The sequence below is a fragment of the Haemaphysalis longicornis genome, unplaced genomic scaffold (assembly GCF_048455015.1).
Source record: "Haemaphysalis longicornis isolate Haplotype H1 unplaced genomic scaffold, Haemaphysalis longicornis Haplotype H1 scaffold_1, whole genome shotgun sequence".
Lineage (NCBI taxonomy): Eukaryota > Metazoa > Arthropoda > Arachnida > Ixodida > Ixodidae > Haemaphysalis > Haemaphysalis longicornis.
Window position 1 is genome coordinate 48,389,962 of NW_027526203.1, and position 24,470 is coordinate 48,414,431.

The 24,470-nt window shown below is 46.6% G+C and overlaps 1 protein-coding gene, 1 long non-coding RNA gene and 1 pseudogene across 2 annotated transcripts; 1 reads left to right on the plus strand and 2 right to left on the minus strand.

Annotated features, from left to right (window-relative positions):
• Positions 1–4,113: 4,113 nt before the first annotated feature.
• Positions 4,114–12,250, minus strand: LOC144163927 (uncharacterized; annotated as a pseudogene).
• Positions 12,251–14,449: 2,199 nt separating this feature from the next.
• On the plus strand, positions 14,450–17,396 carry LOC144163920 (uncharacterized). Its single transcript, XR_013320975.1, has 3 exons — positions 14,450–14,632; positions 15,366–15,429; positions 16,660–17,396. It is a non-coding gene; the product is annotated as an uncharacterized LOC144163920 (long non-coding RNA).
• Positions 17,397–23,430: 6,034 nt separating this feature from the next.
• LOC144168520 (uncharacterized) lies at positions 23,431–24,470 on the minus strand. Its single transcript, XM_077697515.1, has one exon. It carries the CDS (start codon positions 24,436–24,438, stop codon positions 23,431–23,433), a length of 1,008 nt encoding a protein of 335 aa, XP_077553641.1. The 5' UTR covers positions 24,439–24,470.

Consider the following 24,470-nt stretch of genomic DNA (forward strand, 5'->3'; position numbering starts at 1 on the left):
GGCAGATTTTGGCGTGATGGCAAGCTTGACTGCTGAATTGATGATGGAAAGGCATTTTCCGAATGAATTACGGCAGCGTGCAAGCCAACATTCATTCGAGAGCAAAGCGGTTGTAATAACAGAAACATAGCGGTGGCACCGAACGTTTCGAGAAAATTACAAAAACTACCTTTTTGGTGTTTGATGCACAAATGAACTTTGATTGCGTGTGATGGAAGAGACACAGGCAGGTGATGGTAGGCGCGCTGTGTCCGCATCGGAAGATGCTTGCGCGATGGTAAATCTCGCTTGCTGGAAGGATAACATATCGGCATGGTGATGGCAGATGGAAGTGACGGAAAGCTCGACGGTTGAGTCGATGATGGTAAAGTGTGATGAAGGACAGGAAGGCAGACTTTATTATGTGTAGGACGAACTTCACCTATAGATTCTGCTTCGATTAGCGTTTCTGATTCTCGAGCTGAACATCAGAAGGGTGACTCGATCTGTCAAATTTTTTCTCCGTTTTCTTTGTCCAGAAGAGCTAGCTAATAGAGAGCTCGGTTTAGCATATCGTTACCGTGTTTCGTTACTGTTTACCGTGTTTACGGGAGTCGACTGCGCAGCGCGAGACTTACCGCGAACGGTAACTTACTGGCACAGGCTTCACCGTCGCCAGCGGCTTCCGGTAACGCGGTAACACGGTAAACGGTAGCGCAAACACGGTAACGATATGCTAATTATCGCAAGCCCTCAAAACACGACCTCAATACAATCATTATTTCCGCTCTGCTTTTATTTGTTTCGTCGCGGATGGGGCGCTGTGCGCGCGGTACTTACGCGTCAAGCGCCTCGCCTATCCAGCCGATTGGTATGCCCCGAAGATAAATTCAACCAAGCGATCGATTGTTATCCAAAAGCTGTTTCATTGCGATGGCTCATGCGATGGCTCTTTCATCAGTTAAGTAAAGGCGACCCGGTAGTATTAGGCAGACGGAACCCACCTGTAAGTCCGATGCGATAGAAATTCGCTGGTCACGCATCACGCTAGAATATCTCAAAAACGACAGAAAGTAGATCGATTATCTGACAATGCAATGTTGACGAGTACTGTGCTTTGTATGCTGCATGTTCTACTATCAACTCCGCTGCTGAGTTAGCGCAGTGGTTATAAGCGCGTTTTTGGTGCAGTAGTCCATGGTTCGAGCCTCCACTGAGCTATCCCCCATCACACACTTTTTTTTTTGCTTCTGCGAACATTTTTTACAAGGTAATTTGCCTGTTGACCTTGATTTCACTCCTGAGGCGATGTTCCTAAAGGACAAAATGTACGGGTACTTCTTGTAGTGTGTTCGGTGAGAGTACTGCGTGCTAAAAACACGAAGTTTTTTTTTTCACCATGGTGTCTTTATTTTTAGCAAATTACATATGGTTTATTCCTTAGTAGAAAAGCAGTTGCCGAAGCCTTGGCATACTCTGTACAAGCACAAGCTTCTTCGAGGAACATGTTTCTAATCTGAATATATTGGAAGGTTTCACGTGCCCTCATTTCTTCTTTTCTGGAGAGCAAACTGCATAGCCTGCCTTAAAGCATTTTTTTTTCAAGCAAATTTGAGCAAAGACATTAAGCAAAAAAATTTTCAGCGCTTCAGCACTGAAATTTTTTTCTACTGTGCTTATGTTTGATTCGGGCTTTTAAGGGGCCCGCTGCCAGGATCTTTCGTATGCAGCAAAGCTTTACGAATCCACCACTCCGCCAATATCGTTATATACAAGTCCACGCTTGTATGAAGCTGCAGGAAACGATCCCCACTCTTTCAAGCACATTTATTAACGCAGTATTGTTGGATGAGTCAAGTGCACATAGCCCAGAACGTCACTAATGCAGTAGCCTTAATTCCACTTCAACCAAAGTACTGCCACATACTTTAAATCAATTCAGGTCAGAGTATATTTGCAAAAAAAAAAACACCAGTTATAATGGACCCATTAATCTACATTGATATCCACCCTTATTTTATTCTCTGCATCCCGTAGCTGCGGCATATATTTCTATGGCAATTCCAGCTTTCAGTAATCTACAATGCATGTAGTTAAAAATAGTAATTGCAACTTAAGTAAGCATGAGCCAAGAAAATACATTAAAAATACATTTATTGAGTGGAGTTCCACACAGGGGCAAAAAAAAAGTTTAATGACGCTTTCTTGAAAAACTGATTGCCAACATTTGATTCCTTGAAAAGCATGGAACAAAAAGCATGGTTCTTTAAAAAATGTATTATGCAAGCATCAAAGCCTGTGCTTACACATGACTAACATTGACAAAAATGAATCTGTACATTGGGACAGTTCGCTAGATTTTGTTACGTGTTTTCATTCAGAACACTTCGCCAAGGATAAGGTTAAAGCAACTTTCATATCGTAAGACATCTCAGGATGAATCATACTGACAAAGCTACATGAGCGGAGCAACAAATCAATAGCACGAAAACCACACGTGGTAGAAAATTTAAGTACGAAAAAGGCCGCAAAAAATGCACTGTGAAACATAAGCAGCGGAGTAACGACTGGAAGAGAGGAAAAAGACGAGCTCTGTGGGGCCACTGCCTTTAGTCCAGTCCTTACTGCCCTGTTAATTATGTTGTACAGTTCATGCAACCAACAAGCCCAGATTTAATGCACTGGCTACAACAGTGAACCGCTTGGCAAGCAAAAATATAGTGGCAAAAGGGCCATAGGTACATCCTAGAGGCAGTAACATGGAAGTTAAAATAAACATGATTTCTTCTGTGTTTATCCTTGAACTAAGAATAATGACAGAAAAACAAACTGCACAATACATGAAAACAGGAAGGGACAGGTTAGTTCCAAATACAAGTGTAGCATTGAAGTTACTTCTCAGCAACTTATCAGATGTGCTCAACATACAAGCCAGATTAACAGAGGGGGCTTCTTCCTTCTTCATGGGCCCACCCAAAGACCATAAAGTATGACTGCTTAGTGCTCTCGTGAGGAAAATGCTGAGTAGGTTTTGTGTTTATGAGACTAGAGCAGGCTTTTAGCAGCAACTTGCCTGCTTCACGTGATGGGCATCACGAAACCTTTGGTCTGCTTGGTGCGTGGGAAAGTTTACGGCGGCACGTTCGAGCGCCATGTTCGTGCCATGGGGCAATACAACATTGCAGGTCAGATTCAGTTTGCAGCCATCAGGAATGGTTGCTGTTGCGCATGAGATCTAGCTCTCGCCTCGCTTCGGGCGGCAGCGGGAGTATTTCAAGAATCTGAGGCTGGAAACTTGACGTCTTGCTTTTACACGCGGTGAGTGCAACATTGGTGACCCAGGTGTTCATTGACAGACAGCAGAGTAGTCTCGTATGGCACCTTCGGCTGGCTCAGGTGGCTGTAGAGAACACGTATACAATGAATGCGGTGCCGTCTACCCGTGCGAGGTGCTCTTCTGAGCTGGCATGTTCTGCAAATGCCGATGGCGCATCCACCTCTGCCCCTGCTCAGCTTTCGCATTCCCCTCTTAATGGCGAAGCTCAAGCGGCCTCACAGTTTTTGTGTTCATGGTTGTGCAAAAAAAGAGTTTGTGGCAGAAGACGAATTAAAGAGGCGCCAAAGCACCTTTCTCATTGGCGTCTACAGCCAGCATAGCCGTGTGCATCCTGCTGCAGCCTGCCTGACAGGCTTTGTGGTTATTCTTTTCTTCCTTCGACCTTCAACGAAGAACGCTCCATGAAGGGCAGAAAAATTTGGCAGCTTATAGCATGAGAAGGACACCCTAAAACCTTGGCATCAAAAACAGCCAAATCCTAGCAATGTAACATTTACAGAAGGAACGCTGTACCCTATGCTGTTCTTTCGTAAACATAACTGGAGCTATTGTTACAGTTCTACCTACCCTTGACGGAACGGTGATGTTCCTCTGTTCCTCCCAAAAAAAACTTTCCAGGAACGTTTTTCCGTGCAACACTGAAAATTTCCTACTAACACTAAATACAGGTAAATATTTAAACACTAAATGCATTTGAATGCTAACATGACCTTCAGAACACATAAACAGCAAAAATGAGCCCATAGCAACACAATGTAAATGAAAATACGCTATACTGTCCTACAACAAGCTGCCACTTTAGTCCCTTTCAATTTTGTTAGGAATATTACAAATAAACATCTTTTCTTCTACAGGGAAATCTATAAACAGACAGGAGTCCTGAACCTCCTCTGGTAGCACAATATCCAGCACTGCAGAGTGTGAAAGAAAACACTCTTTGATGTGCTGAGGCATGGCAGGCACACCAGCAGGTACATCGGCAACAATAACCGGACGACACAAAATAACACAGGTATCAGTGCCCCTCAGAGCGAGTACCTTTTCCACCCGCTTGTAGTCACCACTGGTCGTTCTAAGAAAAGTGGTGTCCGACCTAGCTGGCCTTGTGTAGGCAGTGCTGTGAAATACCTGGCCATTTGAATAAAACGCTCGTACTGCAGTGCACTTGAAGCAGCAATCCCACAACGAAGCTGAATTGTCCTCTGCTCATCACAGCTGAGGGCCGTTACTTTGCCTCTTCCCAGAAGGCACAGCTTTTCGCCAACACGTGCAGCATTCTGTACAGGTGTGTAACCAATCAGTTCCTTGCACACCTGCTGCTCTTGCAGTGTCAGCCGACCACTGTCATAGAGTTGGCACAGCTGCTGAAACATGACAATTCTTTCGGTCACTTGTTGAGGAATGCCCTTGGCTGCTGATACTTGCCGCACAATGTTGCCATTGCCACCTTCAAAAACAAAGGCAGAGTGGGCCCACAGCGGCCCTAGCGACCGCACAGAGTTGGCCAGATGCAGCAGCCCATGGACATTGAACGTCATGAAGCTTGGACCGTACAGAGACTTGCAACTGCGCACAAAGCTTTCCAAGAGCAATTCTGAAAGAGAATGAAATAGCATCTTTTTAAGTGCAGCAGACAACTCAACATGTGTCAGCACCATAACCGCTGACTAGGGGATTTCCAAATATCTGTTACACTCACAGGGCCCAAATGGCATTTATTTTTTTACCTCCATAACCTCTGACTAGGGGATTTCCAAATAAATGCCGCAAACACAGGGCTCACATGGCAATTATTTTTTACCTGTCTAATGTACACAAGCTATGGCCGCTGCTTTCTTTTACTTCCTACACCGGGCAACCCATCACTAGCCTTCCAGCATTGACAATTAAATCTTTTCTCCACAGTATCTAATTCTACCAGTAATGCCGATACAGTAGAACCCCACTGTTACATTCGCAATTGCTGCATTTTCCTGGCTGCAACGTCATCATCAATCAGTCCCGGCATGGTTCCCATAGGATCTCATGCATTAGAAACCCCTCTATTATACATCGTAATCACCAAAACTTTCCCGCATGCTACACAAAAACTAGCACTCTGACCCGGCCCAACCGACGAGTGCCAACGGCCATGTTGACTTTTCTTGCTGAATGGCCTCACTTGACTAGGAGATTAGTCGCATGAAGTGGTACGTGGTGTTGCTGCGACAGGGAAAAAACGCAGGGGGTGCCTGGGAAGGCTGTGTTATTATCATTTTTGATTGATTGATTGATTGTGGGGTTTAACGCGCCGACGCAACGCAGGCGATGAGGCGCGCCGTAGTGGAGGGCTCCGGATTAATTTTGACCACCTGGGGATCTTTATCGTGCGCCGAAATCTCGTACACACGGGCGTTTTTGCTTCTCGCCTCCATCAGAAAAGCGGCCGCCGCAGCCGGGAATCGAACCCGCGACCTTGTGCTCAGCAGCGCAACGCCTTAGCCACTGAGCCACCGCGGCGGGTGCTATTATCATTTTTGTCAGTGGTTGCTTCATGTTATGCCTGTCATTGCCCTGCTTGCACTTGCTGTCGCCTTGTCACTTTTTTTTTGCCTTGTCGCCTTGCCTCCTTGTGAATGAAAGTTTGACATCCACCTGAATGCAGCCATACGGCTACAAAGGAAAGCTATACAGCTTTCTCAGAAACTTCGCAGTTGAAGAAAAATTTGTCCTGGTCTAGGATTCGAACCCGGGACCACTGCTTAACCGGAGCAGTCGCTCTACCAACTGAGCTAACCAGGAGACTAGTCGTTTGTAGCGCGAGAACAAATTGATCGACAACTCCAAGTGAAGGACAGGTGTTAATCGACCAGATTTAGAGGAAATCCCCAAGGTGGAGGAAGTAAACTTTCATTCGCTGAAACTTACTCCACCTTGGGGATTTCCCCTAAATCTGGTCGATTAACACCTGCCCTTCGAGTTGTCGATCAATTTGTTCTCGCTCTACAAACGACTAGCCTCCTGGTTAGCTCAGTTGGTAGAGCGACTGCTCCGGTTAAGCAGTGGTCTCGGGTTCGAATCCTGGACCAGGACGAATTTTTCTTCAACTGCGAAGTTTCTGAGAAAGTTGTATAGCTTTCCTTTGTAGCCGTATGGCTGCATTTAGGTGGATGTCAAACTTTCATTTGCTGAGACTTACTCCACCTTGGGGATTTCCCCTAAATCTGGTCGATTAATATCTTGCCTCCTTGTGTTGCATACTTCTGATACCCATGTCGTCATGGTCATGCGTGGGCTGTTGCCAGCGGCGTATGTCCTGTGCGTGGCCCTATGCAAAAGTAGCCTGCTGCAGAAGCGCAAGTTGTTTTCCCACATAAACCTCCCGAGTATGGGCAGTCCTGCCTTTTGTAGTCCTGTACACATGGCTCCAGTCGCCCTGAGTACGAATAAAAGTATTATTATTATTATCTATGGAAGTGGTTTTCAACCACGAATGTTCTAGCCTAACACCTACATACTGCATTTTGCGTGTCTGGCTTTTCCACATGGCTGGCGCATTGTGCAAAAAGCCAACGTTGAAACTAGTGCTATGCAGTTTTAAAGCCTGCGCTTTACTATAACAACACAGCAAACACTGACCATCTGCCCAATACTAAAAACTCAAAATAGCAGCGATAAGTGGCCAATCAAAGGCTTCAATGACCATTAATAATGGCATCCAATGGCTTTTATGGCTGAAATATCAAATGAGTTAACTTATCAATGCCACTCAACACTGGCCAGTCACTTGCAAACATAAGATGCCGCTAAAAATTATGACCATGTTACTGTGTTACTATGGTCCATCTATCCCAACAAGCATTTGGGAAAACATTTCGCATAACGGATTGCTTGCAACACAATTGAAACATTGACGTTACCTGCTCTGTCGATTTCATTTGAACTGAGCTCTTCTCCCAAAAGGATATGCAGAGCTTCTGACAACTTCGACAGGTGCCTCCAGTATTCAAGGTGAAGAATTCCCTCAAGACATGGCAGGGCGTGAAACAGGATCCAATGCCTCCATTCTGAAGCTTTCCAGTAGCTCCGCTCGGAAAGGGGCCGTGGCAACCTTGTCACATAATGGGGAGGCTTGATGACTAGGAGCCGTGCATCTATTTTAGCCACTGTTGATGTGAGAGCTGTAAAAAATAACCTCCAATAAATGTATAACCCAAGGAATGTAAAAGTAGCATCATTTCAGCAGCAAATCACACCATACAAAGAAAAGAGAACATATGTGCTATTACCTTCGTCAAAGCAGAGATTGGAGTATGGAGTGGACAGGAGTGCCTCTGTGACTTGTTTTGACACACCTTGCAGGACGCAGTGCATGTACTCCACGCTCTGAGCATTGACCAGATCTAGCCCTAAAAAAACAGCGTGGTTAATAATGTCATTAACAAATACCCCATTAAACGTGTGGCCCAATGCAAGAAATAACTACTCCACGTATGAAGAGTAAAATGGCCGATAAAATACTGCATGCCATTAAAGTTCTCTGTGACCTACACCTGCACCATAACCTTATCCCTGTTGCTAAAATACCCAGCAGGAGCAGGGCAAAATAGTGCTGCCTTGATGACTCAAGTCGGACTACCAGGCTGTCATGAAATGCTGAAGCCCACAGTCAATACACAGAGCTCAGTTAACTATTTCGAAATGTGCATTCATAAGGCGGGGAGGGGGAGGGGGGAGTGCAAAGCAGAAATAAATTTCTCGACAATAGGATTTATTGTTTTTTGTGAAACCACCTCTAATGACAAGCTCAAAACAACTTCAAGAGGTAAGTGCACCATTGACTTTACCTATGCTTTCATACAGACACCACCCGTATTTTTTTGTCATTAAGGAAGGTTCAAAACAATAGATGTTTGCTGCCACCTGTTATTTCCACAAACAGTGTTGTGCAGGATTTTTTAAAATCCCGCAAAAAGCGCTTACTTTGTTTATGCCCTGAAATAGACTTGCCTTTCTCACCTTATACTGATGTTCCATTCTGCCATTTCATTCTTTCATTTATTTTTTTCCCACTTTACCACAGAACAACAGAAAGCATGAGGAAGGTATGTACATAATGGTTCAAACTGATGTATAAAGAATTATTAGCTGTGTCGCCACACACTGCGTATAGACCTCACCAGTCATACAAACTCCTTAAACTGTCATTAAAACATTGTCTACTGAGCCGGTCCCTACACTTTGAATGGTCCAGCTTCTAAATTTACTCCATTTCTTGACTTGCCTTAAAACCCTGCTTTTTGTGCACTCTTCTATCTGCTACACTGGTGTCCTTGCAGGTGTTTGGCAAGCAAGAGAAATATAGACAAACATTAGCCACAATCTAGAGCTGACATCTAAATGAAACAGCACAGTGAATCAGCTGGAAAGCCTCACAGTTACAATGTTCCGTTACCTGGAAAAACTTGACAGGTTTTGGCAAGAGGATTATCATTAGCTGCGTGTAGCATTACACAACCTTTGAAGAAGAAAGGCCAGGACGCCGACCACGTTATTTCGAGTTTAAAGGAAATTAACGTTTCGGCTTCCACACTGAAGCCTTGGTCACAATAAAACCTTGAAGGGAAATAATCACCTTAAGTACGCTTCACAACGCTGCGCAGGCAACTTGCGTAGATTGGCGGCAGATTTCTGGCGTTCCTATTCAGCGTGTGTTCCGTCGTCTGTATGTGAAGTGATTCCAGTAGCAGGCGTCAGGTGGCATTCCTTTCTTTTGCGAGGACACATGTAGCAGACCAGTAGATTGTGTGCGATGTGGTATCGCAGTGCTCGGCAAGGGTGCTTGTCGACACGTGGTTCTTGTTCACATCATTTTGATGCTGCTGCAGGCGCTGCGCAAACTTTCCTGACTCGCCAATATACACGTAACGGCAGTGTGCACAAGGAATGACGTAGACAACTCCTGGATACCTCTCTGTCGGCAGTTTGTCCTTTACGTTTACAAGTTCATGCCTTAGTTTGCGAGACGGCACGGGCGCAGTTTGCACATTGTATGAGCGGAGTATGCGTGACAGAGCCTTTCTGATGCCGGGCACGTATGGAATTGCTGCGTGCTTTTGAAGTCCGACGTCGGCAGCATGCGCAGGGCGAGGGCGTTGTCGCTGAACAGAGTTGATGAAGCCCTTAGGGTAACCGCACAATGAAAGCTCGTAGTGAGCTCGCGTAGTCGTGAATTCACGGCTGTGAATTCATCCAATTCCCGACTGAGGAAGAGGCCGACAGGTGTCTGGCATTCCTGGACGTCCTGGTGAAGCGTGATGGTGTGGGGCTGTCCTTTACGGTGTTCAGAAAGAAGACTCACACTAGCCTGTGCCTACACTTTAATTCGGTGCATCCGGCAGGAGAGAAGCAGTTTGTGGTGGCCTCCCTTCTCTGCAGAGCTGACAGGACCTCCAGCAAGCCAGAGGACCGGGTGGCAGACAATATGCGAGCTCACTACGAGCTTTCATTGTGCGGTTACCCTAAGGGCTCATCAACTCTGTTCAGCGACAACGCCCTCGCCCTGCGCATGCTGCCGACGTCGGACTTCAAAAGCACGCAGCAATTCCGTACGTGACCGGCATCAGATAGGCTCTGTCACGCATACTCCGCTCATACAATGTGCAAACTGCACCCGTGCCGTCTCGCAAACTAAGGCATGAACTTGTAAACGTAAAGGACAAACTGCCGACAGAGAGGTATCCAGGAGTTGTCTACGTCATTCCTTGTGCACACTGCCGTTACGTGTATATTGGCGAGTCAGGAAACTTTGCGCAGCGCCTGCAGCAGCATCAAAATGATGTGAACAAGAACCACGTGTCGACAAGCACCCTTGCTGAGCACTGCGATACCACATCGCACACAATCTACTGGTCTGCTACATGTGTCCTCGCAAAAGAAAGGAATGCCACCTGACGCCTGCTACTGGAATCACTTCACATACAGACGACGGAACACACGCTGAATAGGAACGCCAGAAATCTGCCGCCAATCTACGCAAGTTGCCTGCGCAGCGTTGTGAAGCGTACTTAATGTAGTGTGTCGCGTCTCGACTAGATGGCGCCACGGCGACCATCATCATCAGTGGATTCTAGGTGCGCTAATAAAGCGAGCTCCCCGCCGGGGCGGGTTATGTTCCTGCTGGTAGCATCGTGTCTGTACGTGTCTCTCAGGGCTGCGTGCTCTGCCGGGGCGGTCCCTCGGCGTACCCGCTCGGCCACCCTCAACACTTAAGGTGATTATTTCCCTTCAAGGTTTTATTGTGACCAAGGCTTCAGTGTGGAAGCCGAAACGTTAATTTCCTTTAAACTCGAAATAACGTGGTCGGCGTCCTGGCCTTTCTTCTTCAAAATGCATCCCGACCAAAAGGGCTTCCATCATACCCTTGGCTTAAATTACACAACCTTTTGCTCAATAATTTCACCCTCAGGGTTGAGAATTTTTTCATTTGTATCATGCTCAGGATGCTGTTTTTGTATCATGCCATGAAAATCACTAAGCGCACCTATAGCCGATAAAAGGAGATTAAAGGCTAGCTTACCTTTCAAGTTCACAAGAGCAGATGGCCCTTTGATGCCATTGATGGTGTCCTTAAACCGAAGAGCCAGCTTCATATCTTGAACCATCATCTCAGATGTCCTTGCTTCTGGTGGCTCATATATGATGTACCGCATGCTCCCTGAAATGAAAAATAAAAACTCGTCACACAATGTCCTCACTACAAACATGGCACAGAATTTACTATTTTTTTACTAACAGTATTCTTCTGAAAACATTTTATGTAAAACTTTATTTCGCTTTCTTCGTTTTTCCTCACGTTTCACGTGTGTTTTCCTGCCGCATTAAAGCGCACTCAATTGTTCGTCAGCCCCTGTACTCTGTGTTTCTTGCTTAGTCCTGCCATCTGCGCTGTTTTTTTTGAAGTTAAAATGTATCAACAGGCCCTTCAGTGCACCCTTCTGCTTTCGTGAAGTTGGAAGCGTTGCTGTTTGCATTTATCCATGCGATAAATAAGTTTTGCAACGTGTTCGGGAAAGTAAATATTAAGGCAACTGGTTTACTGTTTTCCACAGGCCATGCCAAAGAACTGCAAGATAAACATGGCTTACCTTCAGTGTGCTCCCCAGGAATGAGGCACCATGGGCATCCGAAGTAGCCATTGAAGTTGACCATGTTGAGCGTGGCTGCTCTTGCTGGAGCATCAACTGAGCACCCCAGGACAGCTACCTTGGACACATGTGTGTGAGCCTCATGGTTCCACTTGATTACCTTCTTGCCATTGAGCTCCATCACAAATGTGTGCAAGAACAACTGCATGTTGGGATGCTTCTTCCCAAACCACAGTTCTGCAAGAATGGGATGCTTGAACCGCACGTTGGGTGGAAGTTCATTAACAATGAACTGAAGGGGCCAGATAGAAGTCTTTGAAGACTTCCACACAGGGCTTCCATCCGTGTTGATGAGCAGTGTCAAGTCATCCTTACTCAGGTTTCTTGCCTTTCGCAGCCTTTTGTAGCACTCTGCACTGGTCACATCAGTAATTTGTTCTTCGGGCTGCTGAAGCTTGTTGAGGTTTTCATGAAGGTCCGCTTTTGTTTTTTCAAGAAGAAAGCTGAGCTGCTTCTCCATGTTAAGAATAACAAAAAACAGGCCACGGTCTTTCAATGTCTGAATTCGATCAGTGTGTTGGCACATGGGGCAGTGAGCTGACAGCCCTTGTGCCTCCATTTCAGATTCACACTTCTCGCAAACGTAGTGCTGTTGCACTATATCCTGTGTTTCCTTGGACCAGAGCTGCCTAAACAAATACTTGCTCTTGGGCAATACATCCGTTCCGAAAAGAAAGTTGACCAGCTTCGCTAGATCACCAAGGGCTGACCATGTCAGCCCATGGGCAACAGCAAATGACATAATGGCTGCTATTCGCCGCGAGCTCGACATGTAGGTGGCGACAGCGTCGCGCTGCTAGTGTGGATGCTCCCCTGAGCGGCCCGTAAGAATGCACGCTGTGGGCGCGCTTCGTGCCTTTTTCTCGCCGTATGTGCGCACGAAAGGTGCAAACAAGAGTGGTACGCTGTAGTTCGGGTCCTCAGCGTTCAATGTATAGCATGGAAGCGCCAGTCAGTTTTCATTACTACGCCAAAAAAAGCGACGACTCATCGGGAATCTCAGAATGGCCGTAATCCGCCTTTTTCATTGCGGTGTGCTGCCACCTAGCGTGCCTAGCGGAAGTTGAAGCCGTAGGGTTCGCCGGCGTTTCCTCCTGCTGCGTTCTCGTTGTATGCACGGCATTAGGCGAGGAGCAGCCGAAGTTTTTCTTCTGTGTTCGTGTTATACCGCCTTAAGATGACAGCCCCTGGTCATCACATAATACCAGGCGGCTTCTTATCACTTAATGAGGGCTGGCAGAGAGATCTGGGACGTATCCGTGTGCCGTCCGAGCAGCAGAGCGAGCACTACTTGGCGTCGTCTGGCATGAACTGCGATCGCCAGCTCAACAAAGGCCGGCAGTTCGCACGCGAGGGCTATGTGCGAAACCTGATGTACAACGACCTGTCACGCGACGGCGATACCCGGGTCTTCCGAGGAATATGCTTACCGTCGATGAAGGGCGGCTACTACGTCGTGCACGCCGTTGCAAGTAAGAGCACGGGCGCCGTCGCAGAAGCACACTGCCTCTGTCCTGCGGGGTAAGTACACGTTACCTACAAACGAAGTCTTTGTTTATCGGAGACATTAGGTCCGAAAGAAAAGTTAGTAGCTACGATAAAGTTTTGGGTAATGTGATGGCGCTGGCCGAACATAAGATTTTTCAGTGTTTCTTCTCGCTAATCGTTTTTTTTGTTTGTTTACCGTGTTACCGGAAGCCGCTGGCGACGGTGAAGCCTGTGCCGGTAAGTTACCGTTCGCGGTAACTGTCGTGCTGCGCAGTCTACTACCGCAAACACGGTAAACGGTAACGTAAACACGGTAACGATGTGCTAAAACTGCCTGGTGAAGCGTGTGCCGGTAAGTTACCGTTCGCGGTACCTCTCGCGCTCCGCAGTCGACTACCGCAAACACGGTAAACGGTAACGTAAACACGGCAGCGATATGGTAAAACTCTCTATTTTCCAGTGAACGGCAACCAGATAACAGCAACTTAAGCCCCCACTCTACTCTGCGAAGTGAGCCCTTCTTTTGGTCACACTGCGCGAAAGAGCACTGCAATGCGGAGTTTCGCAGGTTCCTTGTCATCGCCTCGATGATTTTCATCTGCGTTCTTTTTTTTCATCATCGCCTCGATGATTTTCGTCTGCGTTCTTTTTTTTTCTGTGATTCAGGGTCGCTGTTTGGTTGGCAAGGCATACGGAATAAGGGAGAGCTTCATATGTACGCGTTTATTGTATTATAAAAGGAAGAAGGTCCACCTGATTAGAGGAACAACAACAGCCGTAAATTTGCCGCCTCACAGTGCGCGAACGTCAACGGCCTGCTAGTGTAGGGGTTGGGGAACGCGAGACAGAAGGCACGCAGGTCTAGGAGGAGGAAGGGGAACAGCTGGGGGTACAATAAAGATTGCAAGAGATGAATAGAGTGAATAAATGAATAGAGTGAATAAAAAATAGCAGCGTATGTACGCTGTGTGTCCGTGCATGCGTTTTAGGCAAAGCGTCAAGCTTCGGTACCTGTTTCAGTGAAAACATTCATATTGTGTTGACTTTAAAACTTGGTAAAAACAGGCTTTACATTTGGAACAAATGCCTGCTCAAGACGCAGTATTTCCACCTGCATTTATGAGTGTGCTTCGTGCACTGCTAGCTTTTAAAACTTATGAAAGTTTTGCATATTGCATACTGCACAGGTTTCAGGAACAAGGTATTCATTTGCTTCTGTACCTTGCATGATCTGCAGCCTGAGTGGGACCTGCCAACACGTCGTGGGCCTACTGCTTACCGCAGCCAGCAGTGCAGCACAAGGGCAACCTACGTGTACAGATTTGCCCTGCAGATGGATTGTGCCACCTGAAGGTAGCTGTTACGCAGACGACCTACTTACACACAAGTGCCAAGAGATAACACATTAAATAGTGCATTCATTTACTCTTTTGCAGCCAAGAGGCTTGATCCATCCAAACCACTCGGTGACATAACCTTCAAAAAGAACGTTATAAATGAAGCCGACGGGAAGAAGCGCAAAAGGTCATACGACCCATGCCCAGGGTCAACACCCTCCGACGTCGATGGCTTCAGGATGAATTTGCAGGCTGCAACGCCCAGGGCACTGTGGCTGCGCTACAACAAGCCAGCACGGGTACAGGTGAGTTTTGTTGCTGGCCTGTTAGCGTTTTGATTGCTTCTTTTTGGCTATTCACATAAATTTGCCACTAAAGCACTTGGCCTTAGCATTGCCGCTTAATACACACCCACTGTGACATCAAGCAACTAAAGTGGAGCAAATAATGTTGATCTACTATGTAGTTTACATGTCATGTAGGTTAACAGCTTGAAGAAACGTACAAACAAAATATAAAGTTGTTATATTCGAAAGGTTTGGTGTTTTATAGTGCCCTCACCGCTTGTCCAGTTACGGTTAATAGTAATCATTTCATGAAACGTCAGGTATGACTTGACAAACAGGATCATGTAAAGGCAGTGTCGCTTATGCCAGTTGGCCATTGTCCTGTCAGACAGGCTGAACGTGCTGTATAGCTGTATAGGATCTTTAACGTGTGCCTAAATATCGAACACATGGGCGTTCTCACTTTTCGCCTTAATAAAAAAACCGGCTGCCGCGCCGGGCATCTAACCTGCGATTTTGGGATCGGCAGCATGCAACATGATGCCTTAGCCACTGAGCCACCGTGGTGAGTGAGTGAAGATTGCGTTAAAATAGTGTTAGTGTTATATTGAGGCAATTCTCAAATGGACCACAAAACTTGCATTTTGTATTCATGGCCTCTTTAAAGCAATTTGATATTCGCTCACACCAGCCATCTCAGTAGCCTGATTCTGCAGTTATGACTTGGATTCTTTACCTTCCCATTTTGCAGGCGGCAGATACATCAAGTGCAGCTGATGAGGTCCAGCCCCAAGTGCAAGCACCAAGCGCACCAGGTAAGATTTTACGTGACGTAATGTAATGCAGTCAAACACCGCTACAATGAATGCTTCTACTAGAAACAGCCTGTACAACGAAGCATGCCTAATGGCCTGGACACATTTCTACGTTTGCTATGTATTGTGAACCCCACTAGAGCAAAGACCACTACAGTGAATTTGCCTGTTGAATGAAGAACTGCATGCATTCCCCATCTCTGAATTGTTGTTTTGTAATGAATACGCCTAGTCGCACACGTAACACACAGCAGCGAATCAATACTGAGCTACCAGGCTGCTCCACATCAGCTCGGCGGTGCGTGGCCGCGTGCGTCCCAGTGGCACAGTGCTGGCTTGTGAAGCTGATGACAGCTGATAGGTGGGCCGACAGACGTGAGTCATCGAGTTCGGCAGCGGAGCTGCAGGAATCGATAATCATGTACAGTGCGTGTTGTGAGGCAGCATCACTTGTGATGACCCACGATTACGTCGTCATGGGCGACCAGGTCTTCCATTGATGTGACAACTGGCATCGTGGAGGCCATCATATAAAAAAAGAAATTCCACAAATGATGAGGCCAGCACTGATGAAGGCTTGCAGAGTAGCTAAGTGTTATGACTACCCGCAGGGTGGTAGTGGCATTCGATGCGCGACAAACGTTCGTTACTGCTTGACCTGTTGCCTCAACACGCTTTGATCCTCGACAGTATCAGGTCGGCGGTGGTTGTGCATCCAGTACGTCATACTACTGTGCAGAAGATCACTGACATTTTTTTCGAATATTAGAGTTTTAATCTGATGCTCATCTATTACAATATGCTCATCTGCTCTATAGGAAACCAGTGAAGTGCGCAACGCATGTAACGAAATGATGTGTATAACGAAGGGATCACAGTCCCACATGCAACATTATATAGGTATCTAACTGTATGCTCAAAATTAGCTTTGCACTAAAAAAAGTTGACAGCCATTACCCGTGCAGCCATGCCAGTAATTTCAAATAGTCTCACCCATATCTGCTGTGTTCATGCAGTTTGTTATGGCAGAAGTGCGTTTACAATGGGAACTGAAAACGACTTCGGAGAAAACTGGTGATGCAAAAAAAAAAAACTAGTGACACAAAGCAAATATGTTCTTCGCATTTTAAGGTTTTGTTTTCGTATGTGTAATGTGTCCTGCAGTACAGACACCATCCATGTAGCCTTTCTGAGCTTGTGTTGACCTGAGTATACACTTTTTATTTTTAGCTCCGGAGAGCTTCAATGTTCCTGCCTTGGCCTTGGTGGATCTGGTGAAGTCCCACGGCCATTTAACTGGAGAGGAGTTCCTGGTCTGTTTGCAGGACACCTACACGGAAGCCGACATTTCCGAGATCGAGAGGCTGACGAGACTGCAGTCGAACTCTCCATTGTGGATGAGATACAGGCAAGGCATGGTGACTGCTAGTATAGCCCGTGCCTGTCTGACTCGAACAAAAAATTTAGACAAGGAACCACGACCCCACAATTTGCGGGGTGTCGTGAACCTAGTCTTACATGCTTCAACTTTTAAAAGCGCTGCCATGAAAGAAGGCATGCAAAAGGAATCAGAAGCCAAGAAAGCTTATGTCTTGATGTTGCAGGAGAAGGGCCACAGTGCTGCCATTGAAAATTGTGGCCTCACAATCTGCAAAGAGCTTCCCATTCTAGGGGCATCACCTGATGGTGTTGTAAAATTTTCTTGCGAGTGTTGTAAGCAGACAGTGCGCTTGCTTGAGGTGAAGTGCCCGCAGCAAACGAAAAACTCTTTCAGAGATGCTGACATGAGGCTGCCCAAACCCGTTTACGAGACGCAGATGAACGTCATAATGGGCATACTACACATCTCGAAGTGTGACTTTTTTGTGTATAGAAGCAAGGAAGAGACTGTAACTGTAACAACGGAGTTTGATGCAGAGAGTTTCAATGACTACGTAAACTCAATGAGGTACCTTTTTTCGGAGTACCTGTACCCAGCCCTGAAAAGTGAGTTTATTTAGCTAGCTCAGCAATATACGTGTTTTTCCTATTTAAGTAGACCACCTTATCAGCTTGCGTCACCCACCATGTACAGCCAAACCTCGATATATCGAACACGGATATATCGTATTCCCTATATCGAACACTTTCTATATCACGCGGAAAATCACATGCATTTTTAATTTTTTATTTCGAACTGGGACGGACATGAAATGGGAATATCGAACTCCGCCACCAAAGACTGTTCAGACCAATCTGCGCTCTGTTGACAGACGGCGAGCTATCCCGTAGTACCCTCTAGGATAGCGGTGGTGCGATGGGCGTTCCCGACTGCTGCGCATCGGTTGCCCCGAAGCACAATTGGACGGCGCAAAAGAAGAATGTGACCTTGAAGAAACCTGGGGCCAGTTGGAGCGCTTTGTTGGTGCTGAGCCACGAAGCATGTGCATTGATGACTTTGTTGGCAGTGACGACAGCACTGAAACGACGGCGGAGTTGATGGATGAGGAGATTCTAGCAGAGGTTACTACTGAGCGCACAAATGAAGATGCTACCGAGGTTGTACCCGCAAGCGCTGATAGTGCCCCGCTCCCGACTCGGTTTCGGCCCTACCGCACTGCTACTGCAACACTATACGCCTCGAGATTCGCGATCGCTGCGCCGCCTGCCGCCGCTTCTCCGCGGCGTTTGCGGGATTAGCGCTGCGTGGCTGATAGGTGGTCACGCAGTGTTTTGGTTCTCTTTCGCTTCTCTTTGCCTTTCCGCGCACTAAACAACTTGTTATGGTGACGTCTGTAAGCTAACTGCACGTGTAGGGTGCTTAAAAAAACAGCTGCGTCTTGGTAGAACGCTCGAACGCCAACAAGAGCTACCCGGGGAGGCGGTTCTGCGCGCTTCTTGGCCGCTCTTGCGGTCGTCGGCGACGGCAGCAGCATCTCACCGCTGTCACCTTCGAACACGTCAGCACAAGTGAATTCTATTTATTGTCACCTCGTTTAGACCTGACATTGGCACTGTAAGAGGTTTGTTCTTTTTGCAGCGCAGAAAACAAATGCGGCTTTGCTTCGAATATGTACGTCGTAGAAAAATATGTTTCGGGTATGTGATAACCCAATAGCTCACAAAAACTTGTGCCTTTTATTGGAATATAAGCCACGCGAAAATGTTAAGTACACTCAAAGGCTGTGCATTGTCAGATATGTGCCCACTCATGTCTTATAGTAAGAACCAAGGTATATGTTAATGAAACCACGGGAAAATGAATGGTCTGCGAGTCAGGAATAAATAGAATAGTCGTACGGGAATGAAAAAAAAAAAACTGAGTGCAGCTTCTGAAATGCTAAAGACGTTTGTTTGAGAAAGGTAGTATTCACCAGACCAACTAATTGCGAAATGCACTGAAATTTCGCTAGAAAAGGGGGTAGGGGGTAGGAGGAGGAGCAGGACGCTCAATTATCGTTGTTTACAAATGCGGAGCGAAATCAACGAATGAACGTTTCAGTAATCACACACACAAGCTGCGTGTTCACCTTTCGTTTGTTTTTCGCCTTCAACAAACGGCTGATCACTCGGCGGACGCATTTTTTTGAAGAATACAGGGTAGGCAGTTCACAAGAAATACCAGGTTGAAAGAGTTGATTGATTGATTGCAGGGTTTATCGCGCTGACGCAACGGAGACGATGAGGCACGCCGTAGTGAAGGGCTCCGGATTGATTTTGACCACCTGGAGATCCTTAACGTGCGCCCAAATCTCGTACACGCGGGCTCGTTGGAAGAGTGTCGTATCTGATAAGGGTCTCTGATTTAGGTTTATGCTAGATTCTGCAGTCTCTCTGTGTCATACCACGATGTTTCGAAGAAGAGTTTGGTCGCGGACGCGGATTACTCTATAAGCCCATCTTCGCGCTTCTCGTGGAGGATAAATGTAACAGATGAATCTTTGCGAGCGCTCACCTCGGGACAAGACGACCCAGCATTAAATTTGTCGTCGTGTGCTGACTCCGGAGTGTAATTTTGCATTATCCATCGTACTTCTTTGGTACAATGTTTGCGAAATTTATGCCGCATTGGCTTTTTCAGGGTACTGATCAATATCTGATATGTGATATTGGCAAGCGTAACTTGCGTGCTGTCAGGTATGAGTGCTCCGCTGCATTTTGTAGTGCACAAAGTCGATTTACATCATAGTGTGTATGGCCGCAACATGACCATCGGAGGAAACACTGCTTACGGAGACACTGCCATTAAATTTCAGGGCAGGAGATTGCAATCAGCTGCATGCAAATGCTCGCTTCGGGACGCCGGCCTGTGACACACGCCCGGCGCTCATATAGATCTTTCTAAGATCGCGTCATAAACGTTTATACTCTCGTGAACACACCAGGCTTGCAAACAGAGTGCCTGCTCCACGTTATTCGGTATTTCGAACGCGGACAAACGGTAAATCGCTGTCTTGAACGAGCCCCAAAAGCAACGGCGACAGGGGGGAGCGGGCCGGGGACTCCCGCGCCTGCTTTCGAAACGGGCCGCTAGGGGGATTTCAGTGGCGCCCCTACAGGCCGCGCTCGAGGCGTATAGAAGGCACCGGCCTGTCGCTTGTGGAACGTTTGGACTCGTTGAGGAAGTCGTGCATAACACGCCAGGCTACCCTGCTGCAGTACTTTAAGCCAAAAGAGTAAAACTTTGAAGGACCGAGTAAGTATTTACTGCACGATTCGTTGATTTATTGATTTGTACCAGTTTATGACGCGTTTTTTACGTGATTTTATATATCGAATTCTGGTTATATCGAACTATTTCGCGGGCACCGCGCTGTTCGATATATCGAGGTTTCACTGTAGTGCTGTTGTGTGGAAGTGTGTTGGTTGTTATTTACAGTGTGTTTGGTATATTTTTGCTTGAAGTATTCTTGCTCTGTCTTTTGTGATTGTTGCATACGGTCGTTTTATTCTCTGCAGTCATCCCATCTCTTGTTCGGCTAAAGCAGTGCATTGCGTCATGTGCGGTATTCAGCCGTATCATATTAAAGGGGCCACCGAGACAAAAACACAACTTTTGTTTGACTTGAATAAGAGGCAGCAGCTCACTTAGCGCCATTCCAGCCACAAAAGATGTGGTTTAAACTGGAAAGTGAATGAAATATTGGAAACCTCAAATTGCATGCTAGTGACATAATAGAGGCCAGCACGAAGAACAGTTATTAGTGTGTTAGCGTCCAAGTAATACAACGAAACAGAACTAGAAGCCGCACTACAGTCGGCCCAGTCATGTTCGTGGGCCGACTGTACAAGCCAGGTGTAAATACTGTCAAAAGCAAAGCAACGGCACAAGGCTGCATATGCTAGCACAACGTTGCCTGTATAAACAGTGCCTAACGCGTGAGCGAAAAATGGCCAAACAGCCACTCTCCTCTTGCTCTCTCCTACCCTTCCCCGCTCCGTAGCCTTCCAGCGTGCTTTCGTGTCCGCCAGCCAGCGCCGCTTCTCGGAAACTATGCAAAATAGTGGAAAGTTTGTTTAGTGTTCCCGAGGCGGCGCTCCTACGCCTTCTTGTTTTTCACCATGCCTGTCTGGCTTGGTGTGTCACTGATAAAACTTCCTTTGTCACGAAGCAAAATCCCTTGCGCTGCCGCAGGCTGATGCCGGCTTTGCGCGCTTATCTACTCTGATCACAGGCCCTGAAATTTTCTGAGTGGGACATCCCCCCTCTATCCCCTCCGCACTTAGGTATTGTTTTGACCCCCCTGTTCGCACTCCGCATCGGTACGCACTTCTAAAATTGAGGACTGTACTGTAGAAGCGCCCGGACAGCGTGGTGGGATCGCAGCTGCTTATCCTTTTGTTTCCTATAATTTTCTTAAGTTTACAAGCACGTGGCATTATTGGAAAGTAATCGTAGAAGTGAGCGCCTGAACAAAAAACGTGCACGCAAGTTTTTCTTCTCTAAATACTCCAGAAAGAAAAATATCAGTAAAATAATGGCTGCCCCATCCGAAAATATCGTTTTTCTGTTAGCAATATGTCTACCCGACAATCAGTGTGTTCTTAGACTATTTCAGTCCGCCTCCGTCTTTATCTTTGGAAAAATGCAGCAAGTATGAAGCGAGCGACACGTTGAACGAGATCCCCAGTGCGCCACAGAACTAGCGCCTCGTCACGGCTAAGATGTAAGCGAAACGGCCCTTGAAGCCCAACAGGCAAGCTGACAGACACACGTCGTAGAAGTGGGTGCAGCGTTCGCGACTCGCGAGCATTTACGTAAGGCGAGATGTCCGCCGGCACGCGCCACATAGAGGATCAGTGCCTGAACTAAGCGTCCCTACCCTTCCCATTGAAAAGCGCGCGACACGTCAGGCAATGTTAATACAGGCGGCGTTGGCTAGCACCATCTGGGAGGTTTGACGGCAGCAATGCTGCAGAGCCGAATGACACAGTGGAAGTTTGTTTGTGTCACCAAAACACACGATTTCGTGGGAGAATCAATATTTTAACCTAAATTGAATAATTTCTAGTGAATACAGCATCATTCGCTGCTGCGCAAGCACTGGGGATGCTGTAAAACACGAAATATTTCGAATAAAACAAACTTGTATTTTGTCTTCGTGGCTCCTTTAAGGGACATGGCGAAGGAAACCAGGTGGCACTGACTGTGAGGGAAGAACCCTTGTGTGAACGACTCTTGCAGGTTAAGCTTCAGAGTCCTCCAGTTCTTTTTAGTTGTGTCTTTGTGTGAAGTTGGCTGCCTTTGAGCATCATCACTGTACCTTGCTGCAAAGGAAAAAGCTGAACAGAGTAGACTGATGCAATTTCTCCTGGACTAGCATTTATTTCAAAAGAAACTGACTGTGCGAAAAAAAAAGGTTGCACAATAAATTTTGAACACATCCTCAACAATGCTTCATCTTTTCTTACTTCCACTATTGGTTTACTCCCATGCACGAGCCGCACATGACGACAAAAAGTGCATGTACACACCAACAAATTCAAACAGAAAGGGGGAAACACAAGACAGTACAAGCTCTGCTTGGACACATAACTGAGAACAGCTAAGACAGTCAGTGAACCAAACTAAACAAACAAAAATAATAACCCAAGATAGGGAACAGTTAAAAAAATGTGAGTGAGCGGGATAGACACCAAAGCATAACTAGGAACACCTTAGACAATGAAGTCAGTAAACAAATCTAACAAAATGCATTTTGAAAGGACACACCCTCCACAATGGATTGCTGTTCCGCCAAGTAAGGCGAAAACACCTCCTAGCTGTTTCATGCATAACAAGCTATGTACAAGAATAGTAAATGAAACTCCCGCACACAAGATGCGTATGCACAGCAACATAAAAAGGGGATGCGGAGGAGGGGAGACACCCTAAGGCAACGTACAAACTACAAATGTACAAAACAACTATAACAGGAAAAAGTAACTTTACTACACACTTAGAACACATACTTAGAGCAAAGTGTGCAACTGCTCACATATCGTAAAGATGCGAAAGAACGGCCAACCAAATTTCAGAGATATCAAGTGAAAAATACGGGATAGGCAATCTTTTGGGTCAGGTGCGTAAAACTACAAACAGTGGCTGCACCTCCAACCAAAACTGCGGTGATATCAAGAAAACATACTAGGTGGGCGAACTGTCGGCTCAAGTGCAGGAAGGATAAATGAGTGGTTTGATCTTTGGGGTCTTTTAGTAAATTGAATATTGCACCCCTCGGAACTTTCGCTTGGAACTTTACGTAAAGTAGGCACATTACACACTCCATACACATTTTTTTTTACCCACCGCGGTGGCTCAGTGGCTAAGGCGTTGTGCGGCTGAGCACGAGGACGTGGGTTTGATTCCCGGCTGCGGCAGCCGCTTTTCTGATGGAGGCAAAAAGCAAAAACGCCCGTGTGTTTTCGGGCGTTTCGGCGCACGTTAAAGATCTTCCCAGGTGGTCAAAATTAATCCGGAACCCGCCACTACGTCGCGCCTCATCGCCTGCGTTGCGTCGGCATGTTACACCGTACAATCAATCAATTACGCACTCCCTTTGTACACATTCTCTGCAATGCTTCATCTTCCCTCACTTCCATTATCGGTGGCTGAAAGTTGCAAAGGAATGCACACGTACGAAATATGCTGCTGGAAATGTCCAGCATGTTAATGGGTATCACCTTGTCAAAAAAATGGTACTCCTTAATGCGCCTGATCACCCTTTCAACATGAATCCTTGCACTAGCAAGCTTTCGCGTTGCTCCCGCCTGTTCTCGCGAGAATTGGGGCGCTTTTTTGAAGGGTGGAATGTGGACAGTCACTCCAGGGGGCACAAGATTCTCCAAGCGAAAACCTTTATCAACCATTACGCCATCTCCTGGCTGAAGGATCTCTAGGATTCCACTTTTTTGAACCACCTCGGTGTCACTGGTGTGGCCTCCCCAGAGATCTGGCACAAACGACACGTAGCCATCGGGTGTCACGCCAACCAAAGCTTTAAACGTATTGTAATGTTTGTACGGTGAATACGTTTGCCGTTGTGCTGTCAACTTTGTGGACTTCTGAATCCTTACCTCTGTGCAATCAAGAACTATTCTGGTGTTAGGAAAGAATTTGAATGATTCTGGAAGGTTTTCCTTCACCTGCTCCAGTGTCGGAACAGTGGTCATGGCCGAGAGCTGTTTGTCTAGGAGGTTAATCCACGCACAAAATGTGCGGCTGACTGTGGCCTCAGACACCCCAAAGTTTCTTGCTGTTTCCTTCGTCGAAGAGCCTGTCCTTAAGCGGAAAAGCACAAGAAACAGTTCCTCTCGCTTGGACAGCTCTCGATCCCTGCCAGTTTCTTTTGCAGGCTGGTCGTTCCAGGGGTACATCATGCGTTCAGCGTTATCTTTAACAAGACCATACAGTGCATCAAACTGCCCTTTGTTGGCCAAGCCAGTGTAGAATTTGAAAACACTGTTGTCTAAGCTGTCGACAGCCAAGAGTTGGGACTTAAGCTTCCTGCACTCGGCCTCCAGTTTCACCACCTTCTTTTTTAACAACATGATCTCTTTCAAGAGCTTTGCTACAAGTTCTG